General features: G+C 42.1%; 1 protein-coding gene across 9 annotated transcripts in view; it reads right to left on the bottom strand.

The window, feature by feature from the left end:
- Nucleotides 1-21698, bottom strand: part of Atxn2 (ataxin 2) — an 85261-nt gene that overhangs the window by 6802 nt on the left and 56761 nt on the right. For 3 of the 9 annotated variants that reach the window (XM_040731395.1, XM_040731393.1, XM_040731398.1), the window contains 11 exons: nt 20858-21055; nt 20471-20578; nt 20068-20138; nt 17564-17868; nt 16118-16181; nt 15102-15254; nt 14685-14751; nt 12041-12139; nt 6680-6864; nt 5622-5754; nt 2345-2398 (listed from right to left, as the gene is read on the bottom strand). In XM_040731395.1, the coding sequence (XP_040587329.1) occupies nt 2345-2398; nt 5622-5754; nt 6680-6864; nt 12041-12139; nt 14685-14751; nt 15102-15254; nt 16118-16181; nt 17564-17868; nt 20068-20138; nt 20471-20578; nt 20858-21055 (1437 nt within the window). The remainder of the gene's footprint in view (nt 1-2344; nt 2399-5621; nt 5755-6679; nt 6865-12040; nt 12140-14684; nt 14752-15101; nt 15255-16117; nt 16182-17563; nt 17869-20067; nt 20139-20470; nt 20579-20857; nt 21056-21698) is intronic. The other 6 variants (XM_040731392.1, XM_040731399.1, XM_040731400.1 and 3 more) reach the window with 4 other exon arrangements.

The following is a 21698-nucleotide window of genomic DNA, read 5'->3' as shown; positions in this document are numbered from 1 at the left end:
GCATGTATTTTGCCTGTGTGTATGTAAGTTTGTGCAACACATGTGTGCAGTGCCCACAGAGACCAGAAGAGAGCACTGGATCCCCTGGAACTGCAGTTATATAGGTGGCTGTGAGCAGCCACATGGGTGCTGGGAACCAAACCTGGGTCCTCTTAAAGAGTAGCCAGTGCTCTTAACACTTGACTGAGCTGCCTCTCCAGGCCCACTACTGCATTTTGACAATGTATCTCTGTAGTGTGAGTGCTCTAATTTAGACAATCTGCATGCACAGCACCAATGCTGTGAGGGACTCACAATGGCTGAATCCACAGTCTTTGTCTATAAACCCAAACTGAAACAGAGCTCACATCTCTCCTAAACACCACGTAGCAAGTCCTCAGAAGTAAAAGCCAGAGCTGTGGGAAGTACAATAAAGCCTCAAGCAGCACTTTCAGAAGCATCACTAGAAATATTTTATCTGCTTATTTTCTGCCTCAAAGGGTCTAAAACAAGCACCTTACAGAGTAACTCTTCCCGCTCGCTAATGAAGTGAGAAACTAGGGAAACAGGAGCCTCACACAGGCACTCCACTTAACAGCAAAGTTAAGAGTCACACAAAGCGGGGAGAGTAGAAGTATAAAAACATGGGAAAACAGCTGAAAGAGCAGAGATGGATGAAGGAAGCAGAACATGGTAAATAAGAGTAGACTTCAGGGAAAGCGGAGGACAAGGTTTCAGCTAAAGAAGGATTAAATGGTTTCTGCTCTGATGGCTAACTACCTGGGAAGTTAAGAAGACTGGATCTTCTCAGAAGCTCTGAAATGGCTATTCACCAGCTAACCCGCAGCTTACAAGGCTTGAGCAGCCCCTTGAGAGCTGGGTAAGGGGAGGCTAAGTGTTTTTTGACATAAATATTTAAAAATATAAATATACCATTAGTCAATTTTCTTAATATTAACCACATTTCAAAAACAGTCTCCTAAGTTAAAGACGTCAGCAGATGCAAATTCAGTCCACAGGCCATATGCTTAGTCTGTAAATAAATTCTGCCATTTTTACCTTGGTCGCACAAGGTACTGATGATCATCAGCACTGGAAAACAACCCTGAAAACAAGCAGAACACAATCCTCCAACTCCAACACTAATTCCAAAAAAGGGGTATGACAAAAAGAAGGAAACTTTAGGAGGGGACGGGATAAGGGACAACCAACGACAGGCGAAGGAGAGGTGGCACAGGCATAGAGCGCAGTGGCAGCTGCTGGCTTTAGCGCTGACCTTTCAGCCATTCACAGGAAAGTGACTGTACCAGAGACAGACAGCAGGATGGTGAGGACAACTGCATGTAAGACCTGAAGCTGTGTCCTTAAAGGCCTCCTCACGGCACAGTCAACAAGACTACTTTCCCAAGAGCATAAAGGACTCCATTTGTTAACTTATCCCTGGCACTAAAAAAATGGCAACTTATTTTGGATACCAAGGCTTGGCACAATTAATGAAAATTTAAGGACAAAATGTTTCCAAAACCCTGTTATCTGATAATTAGTAGTTATTCCAAAATAACCCCAAATTTAGTGCCTATTATAAGAAAGTTAAATCTTAGTGTTCTCTAGAACTCATGCTTCAAATGAAGTGACAACAGTAACATAGGGTCTCAAGGGTCTCTACTTCCAAAGTCTATGATCTGCTGCTTCATTTTAAAACACTAACCCCAAAATAGGGAAAATCCATATACGAAGTTCACTTAGGGAAGAAGAAGAAGGCGGCAGTCTGGACCTCATACACAGGCCTCATGCTGAAGGGAGCTCTACACACCCTACCATATCTGCTCCAAGTACTCAGACAAGGCAGACCTACCTCTCCAAGTTCCTTCACCCACCCTTTGCTATAGGAAGCCCAGTGAGGACACTTTGCTGTCATGCCAGGACACCATAAAACTAGTACTTTTAGCTGTATACTACGTTTGTGTATAAAATACTATTAGTTGTTCAGAAAGTTTCCCTGAGTGAGGAAAACATAAGGTATTTCCCACATAGCTACACTCTTGCTTTGTATGCAAAAACTACTTCCTGAAATAGCTTAGCCTTTCTTTGGCCCAACCTTATTTAATGGGCAAATTCTTCTGCCAAAACTCTGAATTATACAAACATAGCCACAGGTCCTTTTTTTTTTTTTTTTTTTTTTTTTTTGTACTAGGGAATGAATTCAGGATCTAGTGCATGCTAGGGCAAGTATTCTACCACTGAGCCACATCCCCAGTCCCAACATGCATACTTTGACTCTGTCTAGCAGAAGGAAAATATTCTTTAAAATGTATCCCTTAGTGTTTACTGTGTAATTAAAATTAGTATAAAAAACCCAACTCACTGGCAAAGTAGAAAGAAGGGCTTGTCTCCTTGTTGTATGGTAATTTGGGACATGCTGAATTTGGGAAATAGAAAGGTAAATTAGCCTCTTGAGGTGTGCATTCCTGGTGCTCTGGAAAGGCCGATACATTCAGTGATCTTTTGTATTCACGCACGGTTCGTTTTGACAGGGGGTGACCAGGACTGTAAATAAGCATTGCTGCAGAGATTTACAAGCAAACAGGGCTGAACCGGAAGGCTTTCCTTCTGTACTGAGGGAGCAAGTCCGCATGCTGACTTGCTTAAATAAAAAGAATAAGATTATTATCTGATATAGAACCATTAACTAATAAAACGACCAACATGGCATCCACCAAACAGCCTTGATATAAGCAATGTACCAAGATAATGAAATACTTAAGCAAATCCATGATACATAATTTTCCACAGCAACACAAATGTCATCACAGGCCCCTGGGTAGTGAATTCCAAGGTTTATAAAAATATAAATACAAGTATTATACCATTTCTTGTAAAATGTGTCTGTATAAAAGGGCACCACTGAAGCACCTGGGGGAGTGCATACCAACATTAACAAGTGCCTGTCAGGCAGACAGATTATGAGGACTGTTTATTATACTTTTTTATCTGCATTAAAGCACACATTAAAAATATTTAGCCAGGTGTGGCTGTGCACACCCCTCATCTCAGCACGTGGGAGGCAGAGGCAGGTGGATCTCTGGGAGTTCAAGAGCAGCCTGGTCTACATAGCAAGTTCCAGGGCAGCCAAGGCTAAATAGAGAGTCGCTGTCTTTTCAGGAAAGTGGAGGAGAGAGAAGAGCACATTCAGTTCTTCTGGCCGACTTGTCAGACAGGCCTTAGCATTGTTTCTGAAAACGAAACCATTGCTGGAATACCAACTCAGATGAGCAGGAGCCTGGATATGGAGACGCAGAAGTTAAGGTCACTTCTTAACAAAAGTTCTTTCTTAAAAGAGTACAAGGTTGGCTGGGCAGTGGTGGCGCACGCCTTTAATCCCAGCACTTGGGAGGCAGAGGCAGGCGGATCTCTGTGAGTTCCAGGCTAGCCTGGTCTGCAAGAGCGAGTACCAGGACAACCTCCAAAACAATACAGAAAAACCCTGTCTTGAAAAACAAAACAAAAAAAGTGTACAAGGTTACCTATGATGTACTCTCCTTATCATGAAGGCCCTTGCCTTGACTGCATCAGTAACCAACAAAAAGGAGACGTGAGATTAGCATCAACAAATGGGCAAAGCACCACATCACAAAATCTGTAGTTATCTAGAAGTCAACATAATTCAAGCATTTTGATTTCTTGAGTTATATAAAATACATACTTTTCAAAGGAAATGAACATAAAATTAACATTCTCATACAACAGTTTTCAAACAGTATTTTGGCATAACTGACCAGAAGAAGAGCCAAACTAACTGAAAATGCTGGCAAGGCACCGACAAACTCTGATAAACAGATTAAAAAATGACTTGTGATTGAAGAAAAAAAAACCTAAACAATTTCTTAGTGTGCTTTTTAGTAGCTGCATGATCAAGGCAACCTAGATGCGCAGTGCCACCGCCTACAAGCAGGCAGCTTCTGTAGTGCTACACTGGCAGCTACAATGGCTGGTCCTAAAAGCACTGCAAACTTCAGCTCCAGAATTTCCTCTTAATCCAATGGGGGCATGCAGAAAACAGGAGAGGAGAAGTGCCTCTGCTGAATCTGCAGTAACCACAAGTATCCACAGTCTAACCAGCTTGTAAACCAAGCTTTTAACAAGCTGGAAAACTTGTAAACCAGCTGCAGGAAAGCCAGTGAGAGGATCACTACAGTCTTTCCATACAAGGGCTAACATAGTCCCAGGAAAAACACACTGAAGGACACAAGATGATGAAAACAAGAGACCAGGCCAGTCTGTCACTTTATAAACCAAATAACAGGGGACTTTTATTTGAAACAGAGTCTTCTATGCCACCCAGACTGGTCTCTGAACTTCTGATCCTTTTTTCCTGGTAGCCACAGGGCTGAGATATACATGTTCACCATGCCAGGAAAACAGATGGACTTCTTGAAAGCACAGCAACTGCCCTATTCTTTATTCTAAACATCTAGTGCATAAATAATGGTACTAATTGAAAATTCCTAATTATTAATGTGGAACAAGCAAACTTTAGACTTTTAAAAAGGCAAATGTTTTCCATGGTATATATCCTAACTACTAATGAACTCTGGTGACAGGTGTGCATTAGCTCGAATGCATGTTTGTGATTACAAATACAGGGAAGAACACTTGGGCTGCCCAATCCTAATCTTAATCAGCCAACATAATGTTTCAACCATCAAGAAGGATCAAGGAAGTATTTATCAGACCTATAAACGTAACTGCCCTGTATATGCTCATTTAAGGCATCAAACTAAAACAACTACAAACACAATATCTGTGTAAGCTGCATGCACTTATAATCTCAGTCCTGACTGTACACGTCTCAATTGTATAAACAAGCGATACTCATCTAATACTTCAAAAAAACGTTGAAATGTCACTATGAAAATAATGTGTTAAGTTTATCATAGTGTCATTTAATGTTGAGCAAAATTCAAGGTGTTCTTACTGTAAAAAGCATGGCCCGCCGACTACGTGATACGATGTGAAGTAAGGAGGACGGCACACCCTTTCTTGCAAGGCTTAGGCAGGGGGAGTGCAATGGCCAAGGCAGACAGGAGGGATGGCACGTCTCTCACAAAGCTGTGCTCTATTACGTCATTACTATTTTTTTCCTTCTGAAACAGGGTCTCACTATGTAGCTCTTGCTGTCCTGGGACTCACTATGTAGACCAGGCTGGCCTCAAACTCAGAGATTTACCTGCCTCTGCCTTCCTGAGCACCAGGATTAAAGGTGTGCGCCACCACACTTGGCAAATGTCATCATTTTTAAAAGGAGGAGAAACATGTCAAGACAGAGGAACTGCAGGTACAAAGTAGAAACAGATTGCAATCCTTATGAGTCATATGTTTTTGTTTTAAGATTCTCAATGTCAGGGTCAGGCCACTCTTTCTTGTTCCTGAGGTAGGGTCTCTATGTTGCCCAGGCTCATCTCTAATGTCTGGCCTTAAGTGCTCCTCACACTGTAGATCCCACCCCACCCCAAACCTGGTAGCCAGTACATAGGGTCACACTACCACACCTCTCCCTCAGGCTATTCCTAACAAAGCATCTTCACAGAGCTTTAAAACAAGTATAGTCATACACACAGAAAAGACAATAAAATGCTTCCTACCATACATTGCATGCGTCTGCTCATGAGCCCCGAACTGAGTTGCTGAAGAAGATACTAAACCAGGCTGTGCATGTGCTGGTGGTGCCATCATTCTGGCATTACCCTGTATGACAGGGCTGTACACATGAGGATGCTGTGTTTAGACAAAATAAGAAAAAAAGAAAAGAATATTATATTATGAGGGTTTTAGTTAACTTTAATTAAGATTCTTTTTCTAAAGATTCAGAGAGAGAGAGAGAGAGAGAGAGAGAGAGAGAGAGAGAGAGAGAGAGAGAGATGTGTGTGTGTGTGTGTGTGTGTGTGTGTGTGTGTGTGTGTGTGTGTGTGTGTGCATTCATGCTTGAAGAGGCCAAAATAAGGCATCAGATCCCCCGAACCTGGAGTTTCAGGAGACTGTGAGCTGCCATGTGGGGGCTGAGAACCGAATGTGGGTCCTCTTAAAAGCAGGAAACTCTGAACCATCACTCCAGCCCAGTTAATTCTGATTCCTACCTTCACGGTTCCCAGGAACACTTCAGAGTTCTCAAGTCTTCAATGGATGCTTCCTTTTGAATTGTTTGTTTAAATTTATAATTTACTTATTTTATGTATATGGGTATGTGCATACTTATCCGTGTACTGTATGTGTGCAGGTGTCTATGGAGATGAAAGGAGGGTGTCAGACCTCTGAAATAGTTACAGGTAGTTGTGAACCACCAGAAGTGGGTGTTGGACACTGAGCCCTTGTCCTCTTGTGCAAGAACATCATCAGCCACCTCCCCACCTGGCTTCCAGTGCACCAGTCATGAGTGTGGTTCACATGCAGGCAAAACAATCATATGCATAAAATAAAAATATAAAAAAGTATAATTGTAACTTGCAAATATATATAAATATATATATTTATAATTAAATATATATAAATTATATATTTAAATATATAATTGTATATTTAAAGGGCCCCAACTCTTAACTATCTAATACCATACAACAAAGCCCAAAACCACCTAACTACACGAACCGTTGGAACGAGATGTTTCTCTAAGGAGTGACAATGAGCGAGGTCCTCCTGGCCTTACCTGAGACTGATAATGCGGCACATGCTGAACTAGAGGCTGACTGGGAAACTGCTGAGGGCTGTAGGCAACGTACTGAGTGGAGTAAGCGGGCGGGGTGGCTACAATGGGTGGGCCTGCTGCTGAGGCGGGGTGCATCATGGTGCTTTGATGATGCTGGTCTTGTCGCTGCTGGGGCATATTTGGTACTGCAGGGAAGAAAAAGAAACAGATTACGAGGAAATGAAACCTCCTCAGCACAATGCATTTACAAGGCTCCCTCCGTGTGATTTGACTCTGATCCTGCCTCTTAAAAGCCATCTCACACAGATCCCACCCACCTCCAGTCACTCTAGACTTCTACTCTCAGTCTTAAGAATGTGACTCACCCTTCAGAGTCTACCTAGTCAAGTGATCTTCCCTTCACCTGGCTTTCATCTCTAACATAAGACATAGTATCAGGATGGTGGAGGGAGGGGACCACAGGGAGTGTCTGATACTCCATATTTTATCATGAGTTTTAAGAAAGGGAAGAAAAACAATAATGGCAAAAAAGCCAATACAAATCCAACACCTACTACTTCTTCCCTTTAGACCTGTTTTATCAGAGCATAATGCTTAGGACCTCTGGAATGCTAAACAAGGGCCCCAGCACTGAGATACACCCCCAGCCCAGCTCTTATTTCACCCAACATCAACCACACCACCAACTGCACCAAGTAGAAGGTTTCTAATAACATCTCTCTCCCCTACGTGTCTTCCATATTCCTACAAAGGCTGCTTTTCTAGATAAATGTCAGATAAGAGCTGGGCACACCTTCCATCCAACACCCAGGAGGCAGAGGCAAGAGGATCTCTGTCTAGTGCTCACAAACATGCCATGAATTAACTGAGCCTTTCCTCCACAAATGCCTGTAAGTTGTAAGTGTCATGTTAATTGAGGGGAGGAACTGCATACCTCATGAGTGGTATGGCACCAAGAACATATAACATGGTTTGTTACTGGGTCAACAGAAATAAAACAACTATTAATGTCTATGTATTTATTACTTTAAAATGCTTGCTGAACATTTAATGACTACTATTGATATATATTTTATCTATTTAGAAAGTAAACTTGGACACAGAAGAAAGTAATATAATGAATTTTTTCCCAACATAATACTGACAGTCCCCATGTTAAAAGGTGCCTTAAAAAATAACATAAAATGTATACCCAAGCCCCACAAAAGACATTCTATTTATTTGGCTGTAGTGGTTTCTATAAAATTGAATGTATATGCATCTTAGGTTATACTTTACATGGACCACACTTAAACTCGTATCAGTGGCTTTAAATCAGGAAAAATTCTGCCCAAAATAGACCATGTGGCAGTATCTGGAGACCTATTTCGTCATCATAACCAAGTTAAGGGGGATGCTACTACTAGGATCTAGTGATTCCTCCCCACTGCAGAAAGGAATAAAAGGCTGCTGGTGGTGGTGCACACCTTTAATCCCAGCACTTGGAAGGCAGAGGAAGGCGGATCTCTGTCAGTTCAGTTGGTCTACAGAGTGAATTCCAGGAGAGCCAAGGCTACACAGAACTAGAGGCCAGCGTAGACTCAATGACTCTGTCTTAAAGAAAACAGAGGTATATGTGTGATCTACTTTATGTTAATTCTCTGCTGGCACATATTTTCAAACACAAATCCACCAGTCTCACAGGATACATAAAATGTAAATGTGATTTATGGTGAGGGAGAAATTGAAGTGGTTTTATGCAAAGACTCCACTGCCATGCAAGAAAAAAATGCCTTTGTATAGTTTGTGGAATTTTACCAGCCAGCATTTTGTACATTTGAAAGCTATTAGAACAGCAGTGCCGCCGCACTGTTAGGATACAGTAAACAAACAGGCAGAGACAGCTGCATTTGAAGGACTTTCTAAATTATGACTAAGAAGATACAACAGTTTAGGGAGGCAGTAACAGAGAGACTGCTGCTGAGATCCTTCACTTCTACATAGAACAAGTTATTATTGGGTTTTTAACTCCATGAAGGGAGACAATGTCCTCCAGGTTAATTTCTAACTTTACTGAGAGTCTAGTAAAAATACTAGCTGAAAAAGCAAGTATAAAATTCCCAAAGCATACAACATACTGTTGTTGTTGTTGTTGTTTTTAATCTTTGGAGGCAGTGTAAAAGAGGCACTGGCGCTGGGCAGTGGGTGCACACCATTAGTCCCAGGACTTAGGAGGCAGAAGCAGGTGGATCTCTGTGAGTTCGAGGCTGGTCTGGTCTACAGAGTGAGTTCTAGGATAGTCAGGGCTGTTACACAGAGAAACTCTGTCTTGGACCCCCCCCCCAAAAAGGCACTGGCAAGTATGTCTGCACCTGCACCTCATTTTTCCTCAGGATAATCCACAAGTCTAATGAGGTAAAGCTCTGTGATGCTAAAAGTCCAAGATGGATGACAGAAGTATCATCATCTCACAAGTCCTAGTGAGTGACTGGATCTGGGACTACAACAGGTTATCAAATGGTAGCTACAACACACAGGGAGTAGTTACAGGATGCATGTGGTGTGCAAAAAGTAAAAAAAGAAAAGAAAATGAAGGCATAGATAAAGGGTCTCATGTAGCTCAAGATGACCTTGAGTTTCTGATCCTTCTGCCTCAGTTTCCCTAGCTCAAGATGACCTTGAGTTTCTGATCCTTCTGCCTCAGTTTCCCAAGTGTTGGGATTATAGGGATGTGCCATTAACACAGTTAACTGCTCATCACAATGAGAGGTGACATGACACACCTTCGCTGAAAGAACATACACTATTCGTAACACAACGCAGATTGGGAAAACAAAAAAACAACAACAACAAAAAAAACAAGCCTTGCAGTCTATAACTGCAGCAATTTGGGAGGCTGAGGAAGGATGCCTGTGTTAGTTCCAGGCTTCCTGGAACACTGAGGCAGAGAGCAAGTCTACCTTGGACAACTTCAATGATTCTTTTTCTCCTCTCCCTTCCCTTTGATCACCATGTGTGAGACCCTGGGCTCAATTCTCAGAAACACTGAGTGTGCGTGCGTGCACGTGTGTGTTTCCAGGGTTGCAAGGCACAGAAGACTCCTTTAAACAAACACTTTGGTGGCGCATGCCTTTAATCGCGGATCTCTGTGAGTTCGAGACCAGCCTGGACTACCAAGCGAGTTCCAGGACAGCCTCCAAAGCCACAGAGAAACCCTGTCTCAAAAAACCAAAAAAAAAAAAAAAAAAAAAAAAAACCAAAACAAAAAACCACTATCCAAGGATTTGATCAGCAAGATTCAGATGTGGAAAGAATTTAAACAATGCACTCACCGACTTACAAAAGACACCAAGGAAAAAACCATGAGGCAAAGGCAGTAATTAAATCTGTGAGCAGGGGCAGGGAGAAGACTCAGGGTCAGCAACGTGCTGCTTCCACACAGGAACAACACGGCAGCTCACAGCCACCTACAATGCACTTCCAGGAGATCCAATACCCTCTTCAGACCTTGGTGTACATACATATGAACAGGGAAAGAACTACATGAAAATGAATTTTTGAAAAGTAAAATAGCTGGTTGGTGGTGGCGCATGCCTTTACTCCCAGCACTCAGGAGGCAGAGGAAGGCGGATCTCTGTGAGTTTGAGGCCAGCCTGGCCTACAGAGCGAGTTCCAGAACAGCCAGTGCCTCAAAAACTAAACCAAGGCAAAACCTCCAGCTCTGTGGAATCTGACCCCCTCTTTTAGCCTTTTCAAGCTACTGTGAGAGTGTGCTATCTCCTCCCTCCCACCACCGCTGGACCTTAAGGAATTTGGCTTCTTCAAGCAACTGCAAGCGTGCATGTGCACACACATACACAATTTTGGGATCTGAAAAAATAGCTCACAAGTTAAGAGTTCTACTGTTCTTTTGAAGGGACCCACGTTCAGTTCCCAGCACCCATGTTGGTCAGCTTATTACTAATGAGCAGGATGGATACATACACACACACACACACACACACACACACACACACACACACACACACACACACACACACACACACACACACACACACACCCTCCTCTGGAAGATTTCATCGCAGAGAAAAATCTAAATTGGGCCTAGTACTGACCAACTATAATCCCAGGACTTGGAAAGTAGAGACAGAAGGAACAGAAGGTCATCTTAGACTTCATAGCTAGTTCATAGCCAGTGTAGACTTCGTGAGACTATCTCAAAAACTAAAAAGCAGCATGTAGAAGTGGCTCAGTCTATAAAGTACCCATTTTGCAAACAATAAGACCTGATATCAGATCTAGAGCACAATGGAAAAAGCTGGGTATGGCATATACCTATAAACCTAGAAATGGAGCCAGGAGGATCTTTCAAGTTTACTGGCCAGTCAGTGTAGCCAAATCATAGTTCTAAGTTCAGTGAGAGAGTGTCTCAAAAAGATCATGGCTATATACTTTGCTTGCACTACAAAGAAATCAAGTTCTGACTTAGCTGGGTGCTTCCTCTCTTTCAGTTAGTGCGGTGGTTTGAATGAGAATGGCCCCAAAAGCTCATGTATTTAGATGCGTGGTCCCCAGTTGATGTTCACTTTAGGAATGATTTAAGTCTTTGTTGGAGGAAGAATCTCACTGCTGGTGGATTTTGAGGTTTCAAAAGCCCACATTAGGTCCAGTCTGTATCTATCCCTCTATGTGGCAGCCTACATAAAGGCCCTGGAAGAAGGCCCTGCTTTGTGCCTGCCTGCCATCACTCTTAATGGCAAATTTCATCTGTCCTCTTACTGAAGCATTCCCTCTCTGGTATAAGAATCTACTTCTGAACTCCAACAGACTGAAGACCAGTTGCTCCAGGAGTCCTCTGGGACTGCAGAGTCATCTGGACTCATGGATTAAACAACTATCTTTCTCTTGGGAGACAGCTTTGTTGGACCATAGTATGTATGCCACTCTAATAAATCCGTGTGTGTGTGTGTGTGTGTGTGTGTGTGTACATGAGCACACATCCTTTTAAATATCCTAATGTCAACAGCTAGTGTCAGTGGTTAAAAAAAAACTGAAATAGTAAACATGTAGTTCTAGGCAGGCAAGCATTATGATCACTTGTCACAACAGATCAACATTTGATACCTGTTAGCACTCAAGGTCTCAGTTAAGAAACTAAGAGGGGTAATGAGAAGCTTGGACGATAAAGCACTTGGGGCCAGGTGTGCAGGGCTTAGTGAACACCCAAGTGCACATAACTGTACGTGAAGCACAGGGATCTGGGATTTCATCTAGCACAGCAGACAGACAAAGATGCCCTGCAAACCAGGTGCATGGTGAGTGCAGTTTTTGACCTTATGCACATCTCAGTAAGCATTTTACAGTGGTTATGAGAATGGTTACCCTTCCAGAGGACCTGGGTTAGATCCCCAGCACCCACATGACAGCTCACAACTACCAGTAACTCCAGTCCCAAGGGGATCTGATGCCTTCTTCTGGCTTCTGCAGGTACAACATACATAAAGTACAGAGACATACATATAGACAAAACACCCATACACATAAAACAAAAATAAAGATTAAAATTTTTAAAATTACAAGGCTATTCTTAGATGGAAACATCAATATTAATTCCTGGGGGTGGGAGGTGGGGATGGGACTCTTTTTGAGACATGGTTTCTCTGTGTATCCCTGGCCGTCCAGGAACTTGCTCTGTGGACCAGACTGGCCTCAAACTGTCTCTGCCTCCCATGTGCTGGGATTAAAGGCATGTATCACCACAGCCCGGTAGCAAAATACTTTTTTAAAAAAAGGATGGTTATTCCAATAATAGGACTAATAAAGGAGAACAAGCTACACACTTTTAGAGAGTAGCAAAGATGCAGTGGCCACAGTGGGAGGGAGAGCTGAGTGTACTGATTCTTTTCTCTGAAAACTGAGGGAAAAAGTTTTTCTTCATCCTTGTATGGAAGTATCTGAGGTTTAAGGACTTGCACTGCCCAGGTCCTCACAGGATGACTCCACCTAATAAGAGACGAGAATCCCTGCATTCAGAAGCTTCCATTTCACACAGCAAGGCAACTTCCTGGGAACAGGCAATCAAAGGCCATGCTGCAAACTACTACACAGAAATCTGCACACAGGTTCAGAGTAATAACATCTCTGCTAAACATCTCTCTCCTCACATGCTTCAAATATAAACTGTATCTTGACAGCTAAGACTAGACTAAGTGATGTGAAGAACCAATGCACAGCTAATTAGAACAAGTGGGAATGCTTACCGAATGGATGGACACGGACACACGCACGCACGCAACCTATGTGGGCACACCAGAATTCTCACATAAAAGCAGGAGGGGAGGAAGGGCAGGGAACTACAGAAGTGTAGTAACATGCAGTAACTTGGTGACACTGTGATCCATTTCCAAAACAAGTTAGCTGTAGAAGTACATGCTTGACTCAACCATATGGTTACAATGAGCTACTATTTACTAGATTGAAAAAAAAACAAAACAAACAAGTACATAAATTAAGGAAAGACAAGGTGGTGCCTGGTCTGCTTAAGGAAACTGCATAAGCTCTCTGTTAGAGACTTTCTACTCCTTGACAACTCTGTTCATCTCTGTCATCTTACTGTTTGGAGATGACCTTAACCTGGCACCCCTGGCTATTCTGAAACTCAAGATCTTCCTGCCACATGTGCATCATGATAGCACAAACAGTAGTAAACCACAAACAAAATGACCTCTTCTAAAATTCCAATTTAGACTTCAGGTCAAAACTTTCAAAGCTTAATGCTTTTGAAAGAAAATACCAAACAGGCTCATCAGTTCTGAGCATCTGATAATGGAGGATTGGGTCTAGTTCCCAGCATGCACATGGCAGTTTACAACTCTGACACCAGTCCTAGGAGTTCCTTTTCACATTTCTGGCTTCCATGCACCCAAACAATGCAAGTACAAACACACAGGCAAAACATTCATGTACATAAAACAAAAATTTAAAAAATGAATAGTTTAATGTGTATGAGTGTTTTGTCTGCATGTATGCCTGTATACTTTTGTATACCTGGTATGCATGGAGGCCAGAAGAGGGCATTAGATACCTTGAGGCTGGAGTTGAAACTGTTTGTGAGGCAACATGTCAGTGCTAAATATCAAACCTGGGTTCACTGCAAGAGCAACATGCACTCTTAACCAATGATCCAACTCTCCAGGCCTCAAAATACATCTTTAAAAAGAAGGCCAGGTGTGGTGGTGCATACCTTTAATCCTAGCACTTGGGAGGCAGATGGATTTATATGTGTTCCAGGAAAGTCTGGTCTACATAGCAAGTTCCAGGCTAGCCAAGGCTACATAATAAGAGAGAGAGAGAAACTCTGTTTCAATAGAGGAGGGGCAAGAGAGACAAAGACACATTGGGGGAGGGGTAGCAAGATGGCTCATTGGGTAAAGATACTGTGACCAAGCCTGATGACCCATGCATATTTGATCCTCAGAACCCACAAAGTAGAACTCCTACAGGGTTCCTTTAACCTCTGCGTGTGCAAACACACACACACACACACACACAAAATTTTTTTTACACAATTACTACGCAATTCCTGCTATCAAAAAGTTATCTGAAGCACTCAGGAGGCAGACAGGTGAATTTCTGTGAGTTCACGGCCAGCCTGGTCTACTGAGTTTCAGGGCAGCCTGCAAACCTACAGAGAAACAGTGTCTTTAAAAACAAGAGTCATCTGGATGCTCAGATTGGCCATCAAAAGTAAACACACACTCTTTGAGTTTCAGGCAGAAACTCACAGAAGTCGGGAATTAGTGGTGGGCACCTTTAACCCTAGCACTCGGGAGGCATAAGCAGGTGATCTCTGTAAGTTCAAAGCCAGACTGGAGTAGAGAACTACTTTCAGGACAGCCAGGACTGTTACACAGAGAAACCCTGTCATGAACCCTGCCCCCCCCAAGAAGCCAGCTATTCTTTGCACATTGGTTCTTAATACATGCAGCATGCAGACTAAAGCAAGCACAGGCAGGGTTATTCTCACCTTTACCTGCTCTATATGTCTTGGCTTGGTTCACCGGCATGGGCGTCATAGGAATTGGATATAAAGGCTTGAAGGGATTGAAAACATATCATTAGATTCATATAATAATGTATTCTACTATCGCTGTCTTTTAATGTGATCTGGTCTGTTTTTTCTTGACTCCTTATGAGTTATCCAAAATTAAAATAATACTTAAAACTGAAAAAACCAATTTTGGTTTATAGTAAATGCAAGTCATTTTTCTGTAAATTAATATTAAGACTCAGCTTTAAATGCTAATAATATTACCAAATCCTTACCCACTGCCCCCTCTCTGTAGCCCTATCTGCCATCAGGTGTCTACTTAGTACAACTCTTGGATACTTATGCTAAACACAAACTATGGTGGTCCAGCAAATTCCAACCCGTGGGACTCACTTGCACGCCTGGGCTCACTGGGACTGGATACATCATATTTGGTGCAAAACAAACAGGTTGTGTGTACACTGGAGCTGGCTGCTGATGACCCACCATTGATGGGCTTGGTTGTGCTTGTGGCCGGGGTGACGTTGGGGTAGTAGAAGGCTTTGGCTTAAAAAAGAAAAAAAAAAATAATAAAATAAAATTCAACTATTTCACAGTGAAAAATAACTATGAATGCAATCTTTAGAGCAATTTCCCCATTCTTTCTATTGATTTGTTTCTAACTAGCAACTTTTATTCAAAAGATAAAATAAAATACCTAGAATCTACCATGTAGGAAGCTGATTCGATATCCAAGGGATAAAAAAAGGAAAACGTAGGTTGTAGACATAGCTCAGTCGTAGAGAAATTGGCGTAAGCATAGACTTGGTATATTCCTCAGAACTATCACTACCTCTTCTCTATCTGTATGCGTGGGTGTGTATATGTATATATACACACATTTTTATTTTATGTTTTTTGAGACAGGGTTTCTCTGTGTAGGCCTGGCTCTTTTGGAATTTATTCTTTAGGTCAGGCTGGCCTTGAACTCAGAGATCCACGTGCTGGGATTAAAGGTATGTGCATCATGTCCCTTTTACAAGGAACCAAAAAAGGTCTATCCATTTTTCATTCCTCTTTTCATTTTTGTGTTTTTAAAAAGGATCTCACCGTGTGGCCCACAGTAGCCAAACTCATCATCCTTTGGCCCCAGGATCCTGGCTGCTGGAATGACAGGCATGATCTACTACACCTCCCTAAGGAAATGAGTGGGATAACAGGCATCTTTGAGCCTAGCAGCCTCACTAATTTGTAAACTGTTCTTCCCATTCACCGTCCTAATGGCTGCACAGCACACAGTGACAACCCACGAGGAAAAACAATCTGTCACAGTATCCCACAGTTAAGTTAGATGGGAACACAGAAGAAAAACCATGACTGATCAAAATGAATTCTCTTCAGAGATGACCTATAAATGGCCATAAACTTACCTGAGAAAAGGAACGAGGGTTGAACTCCTTTGCATTGGGATTCAATGTTGACTTCCTAACTTGCCTAAGTGAGGAAAGAGAAAAACAGCCAGTGAAACCTGCATGGAATCCATGTTTTCTTCAACTCTGCCACACTGGTTAGGTTCCCCAGGATTACTGACATAGTTAAGATTAAGGACTCTGGGTCGGGTGTTGGTGGCATACGCCTTTAATCCCAGCAAGTACTCGGGAGGCAGAGGCAGGTGAGTTCAAAACCAGCCTAGTCTACAAGAGCTAGTTCCAGGACAGCCTCCAAAGCTACAGAGAAACCCTGTCGGGGGGGGGGATATTAAGGACACTGTGCAGTGCTGTCAGTCTCCCTCAGTGACACACATTTGCTGCTCAGTCTGACAGACACTGCTGGAACAAGAACAAACTGAAACCATACCCTCGAAGGCAATCAAGGAGTATTCCAACTGAAAAGGCAGTAACCCCACACAAAAACCCCTTTAAAAAAAGAAGCACATCTAACGGGGCTGTGAGAAAAAGGCTGCCCTTCCACGGAACTTGGGTTTAAGTCATCCATCTGTAACTCTAGTTCCAAAACATTTGACAATGTCTTCTGGTCTCTTATGATACCACAAGCATGTGATGTGTTCAAATGGACATGGAAGCAAAATATTCACACATAAATAAACCTTTTTAAGAAAACTCCAATGCCTACTATATGGAATTCACAGTATTTCTAAGTATTGTTCTGAAAAACAGGGCTTTCCAATGCAGCCCAGGCTGACCTCAAACTTGGGATCCACTGCTTCACCTTCCCAACTGCTGTGCCAACAAGGCCCGTGTCACCATGTGTGACACATCAGTAACTTTAACTGTGTCAGGATTTTTAATTACAGGCCTTGGGCAAAACCATTGCTAATAATTTTTTAACTGTACATAAAAAGCAAACAGTTACTCAAGTTCAAATACAATTAGGTTGTTTGCTATCCAGAACACAAAAAGCCCACTAGTTTATTAAATTGCTTTAATATGCCAGAGGCACAGAAGTAAGATGTATAAAGATGTGCATACTAAATAACATTTGTTTCTCACAGAAAGTGCTTTGCAAGTATGGGTATCAATACTGTACTCCCTTTCTCACTTGGACCAGCAAACAGTCCTGCAGGCAGCAAGGTTAGGCACAACTAGAGTCCTAAAACAGGGCTTTCCAACTTTCACTTTGAACCTCTGTGTCTCTACAGAAGAAGCTTTTCTTACCCCTCAAAGTTGGGTACAAATTAGAATGGGAAAAATGCTAAGAATTCAATGACTGAATTCAGCTAGGATTTATTAAACCAGCTCTTAGTAACAGGTACTTTGAAAGCTTTGTCAGCATGCAGACAACTCTGAATGGGAAGGGAAAATCCCTTAAAGCAAGATTTATTTGGATAGAGGATGTGCTAAACCCAGTTTACTCACTCAGCTGCGTCTTTTTTCTCTTCTCGGTCATCCTTCTCTTGTTTGCAGGCTGGGCTGGAAGTCTGCACCCCTTGGGATGTGACCTCAGGTCCCCTCTTATGCTCTGTGTTACTCAGCACAGAAGGGGAGATACTGGGGCTGTTGGTCTTGCTGCTGCCACTGGTACAGTTGCTGCTACTGTTGTCAACGAAAGCATCCTTAGCACTTGCTTCAATTTTATCTTTCATCAAATCTCGTGACTTTTCTCCCTCTCTATTTTTGCTTAGAAGTTGATCCATAGAATCGGATGTAGAACTTGGCTGTAACTAAATAAAAGAAATAATTTCCCTTGAGTATAAGCAAAGCAGTATCTTAAGATAACGAAATGCTTGAATAGACTTTGCATTGTTTTTCAGAACATGGCCTTTTTTTTTTTTTTAAAGACTGGTTGTCTCTACATAGCCCTAGTTGTTCTGGAACTCATTATGTAGACCAGGTTGGCCTCAAACTCACTGAGATCTGCCTTCCTCTGTTCCTGAATGCTGGAAGTAAAGGCCATGTATCTCAGAATATGGCTTTTTAAGGCATCAATAACAGAATGATATATAACACAACTTTAGCAACAAGTAACCAAGACTCAAGAGTTTTAATTATGAACTGGGCTGAGCATAATCCCAGCACTGAGAAAGCAGAGGCAGGTTTGTAAATTCTAGGCCAGCTTAGTCTACATAGTGAGTTCCAGGACAGCAGGGCTATGTAGAGAGACCATGTCCCAACCCTTAACTTGTATTATATGGGCATGGTGGCTCATGATTGCAATTTCAGAACTTGGGAGGCAGAGGCAGAACTGTTTGGAGTTTTGTGTCATTCTGGACTACGGAGATTCTGTCTCAGAAGGAAGGAACAAAAGCACATAATGCTGGTGGGAATGTAAACTAGTCCATCTCTAAAGACTAAAATTTAGTGGGGCTGGAGGGATGGCTGCTCAGTGGTTTAGAGCATTAGAGTGTGTCTCCGAATACCCACACCAGGCAGCTCTCAACCAGCTATAACAGATTTTCACACCCATGACCTTCAGGGGCAAGTGCATTATCCAGCACACAGACAGATACACATACACAGCTAATAATAAAAACCAACTGGATAGAACTTTCAAAGGATAAAAGTTATTTTGAAATGTAACTTGGTTTCTGTAAGTTTTGTGTAGAAGAATGAAAGTCACTAAGGGCTCTGCATACACCAGGAAAGTTTGAATTAGGGTAAGAAGCAATTACAGGAAGGAATTACATTACTGGAAGACTCTCATCTTAGGGGCTGGGTATAGAGGAACATAGTGGTTGCAGCCCTGGGTTCAATCCTCAGCACCAACAACATGAATGAACAAGTGAATGAATCTTACACAATTACTGTACTTGCTAGCACAGTGGAATCTGAACTAGCTCAGGACACCAAGTGCATTATACCTTCCATGCACACACCAGTACTGACATACCCCTACTTTCAACTACAAACCTACTGAGCCAGTCTCTCAGACAGACACCACAGCAGTGAGCTCTAGTGTGCTGGCTTGCAATGTAAGATAGCATCTTCTCATTTATGACCTGCAGCCTTGGGGAAAAAAAATCTTGTGATTTTTGAGTTACTGCACTTACAAGAGATCTTTAAGAATACATCTTTAAGAATAATTGAGCCAGGCATTGGTGGCACACTCCTTTAGGCAGAGGCAGGTGGATCTCTGTTCCAGGCCAGCCTGGTCTACAGAGCGAGTTTCAGGACTGCCTCCAAAGCTACACAGAGAAACCCTGTCTCTTGAAAAACCAAAAACCAAACCAAAACAAAACAAAGAAAAAAAAGAATAACTGAGCTGGGCAGTGGTGGCGCACACCTTGTGTCCCAGAACTCAGGAGGCAGAGGCAGAGCTTGTTCCAGGACAGCCAGAGCTGTTATACAGAGAAACTCTGTTTGGAAAAAAATAAAACAAAAAATAATTATCAAGGGGCTAGAGAAGTGGCTTGGTAGTTGACAGTGCGTACTGCTCTTTCAAAAGATCCAAGTTCAATTTCTAATACCGACATCAGGCATCTCACCATCACCTTTACCCCAGTTCCAAGTGAGGACAACCTCTTCTGGCCTTAGAGGGCACCTGAACTTACATGCACATACCCACTTACAGATAGACAGACATTCCCTCTCTTAAAATAAATCCAGTGGGCTAGAAAAATATATTAACTGTTAAGAGCACTAGCTGTTTCTCCAGAGGACCTGGGTTCAGTTCCCAGCACCTAAATGGTGATTCATGACCACCGGCAACTCCATTTCCAGGCAATCCATTGCCTCTTCTGGTCTCCAAGGACACTAGGCATACCCACTATCCCCATACTCATATGATTAAAAAAATTAAAATGTTCTCTCTCTCTCTCTCTCTGTGTGTGTGTGTAAAATGTATTTTTATGAACTGGTCATATTAAAAATAAATCACTATTTTCTTTTTTCAATTCTAATCAATCAGTCGATAGGGAACTTACCCTAAAATCATTCTTAAACTTCTTCAAATCATCAATCTGTTTTCTATGTTCAGAAACAACTGGTGACATACCTGTAAAACCAAAACTTGTTAGATTCCAAATTATTTCTGACCTTAAACTTAAAACTGTTAGTATGAGATATAAGAAATGAGAACAGATGCCAGGTATGGTAGCACACTCCTTTAATGCCTTTACTCCCAAGTGGGGGAAGGAAGATAAGTAAGAAATGAGAACAGACCTATCAACCCAAGAACACTAACAACTTCAAATATCCATTCTGCTTGCTATTTACTAGCACATAAACAGATTTTAGAAGGAGGGCACTCAGTATGGAACATGAAATTAGTTAGATAAACACTGTTCTACTTCTTAATTATGCCTAAGAACTTTAACAAACTCTAACCTCTGCTGTCAGCTTTTGGAAAGCTGGGTGATGTTTCACTTGCTTTAATATTTTCCTTATTCCTTGCAGGAGAGCTCTGTCTCTGGTCTTGAAGCCTGGAATCTTTAGCTAGAAGGAAACATCATCAGACAAGTTAGGAAAATAACATGAGAAACACCAAACGCTTCTAATTTTCTGATTTGAGGGAAAAAATTTTCACTTAAATAGAGGTTCTTCCCTGCATGTCACACCAGAGCAGTTCAGAACCTCTGTCTGATACATTAAATAATACACACAGAATAGAAACATTACACACAGCTAACTTGCTTCCACAAAAACACCAATGTATATTCCTAATATAGCTCTTGGTCATACAGTGTTACAATAGGAAAGATCTTCATTTCATACCCTCAATAGATGGTGTCAGAGCTCTGTTGGATGCAGGGCTGGCAGGAGTAGGAGATGCAGCTGGAACAGGCATGGAAACTGCTTCAGTAGGGATGATGCCAGCTTGGGGAGAAGCAAGCACAGGCCCACTGGGAGTGTTTCCAATACTGTTCTGCCTGGGAGACCTGGGTCTGTGAGTTTTGGGAGATAACCTTGGAACTAGAAGCAAAAAGATACTCATTAAATTCTCAGAAATATGACAGAAATTACCAATATTGAAGTGCAGCTGTGGTTTTCCCTCCTAATTAAATGTGTTAACTTTGAAGTATTTTGATTAAAGCTCAACAGCAAGGTTCAATGGCAAGCCAAATTACACTATGGGTAATAAAATATAAATGCATCAGAGTATTAAGTTACTTTTTAAGGTGTGAGAGAGATCCCTACCACACTTGTCTATTTCCTTCAACACAGTAAGCAAAACCCCTTGGATAGCTTGCTGCCAGCCTATGTGCTTTTTCTCACAACACGAAGATCCTGTGCCAGTGCTGAAGGAAATTAGGACACGATTAGCTTAAAGTGGTCTCTAACACAGAATGAATGAATGACTTCAAAATAACTGTCCATTAAAAACCTATTTGCACAGTTCAGACTCAAGGGCTTAATGAAAATGGTTCAATTTGCATCACTTTAGTGACTTTTCTTTGTGAAGTCACAAGCATCATAGAAGGAAAAGTGTTCACAAGCCAGGCGTTGGTGGCGCACGCCTTTAATCCCAGCACTCGGGAGGCAGAGACAGGCGGATCTCTGTGAGTTCGAGACCAGCCTGGACTACCAAGCAAGTTCCAGGACAGCCTCCAAAGCC

Source organism: Mesocricetus auratus, unplaced genomic scaffold (genome assembly GCF_017639785.1).
Source record: "Mesocricetus auratus isolate SY011 unplaced genomic scaffold, BCM_Maur_2.0 Super-Scaffold_100025, whole genome shotgun sequence".
Lineage (NCBI taxonomy): Eukaryota > Metazoa > Chordata > Mammalia > Rodentia > Cricetidae > Mesocricetus > Mesocricetus auratus.
This window is presented reverse-complemented; position numbering and strand designations above follow the sequence as displayed.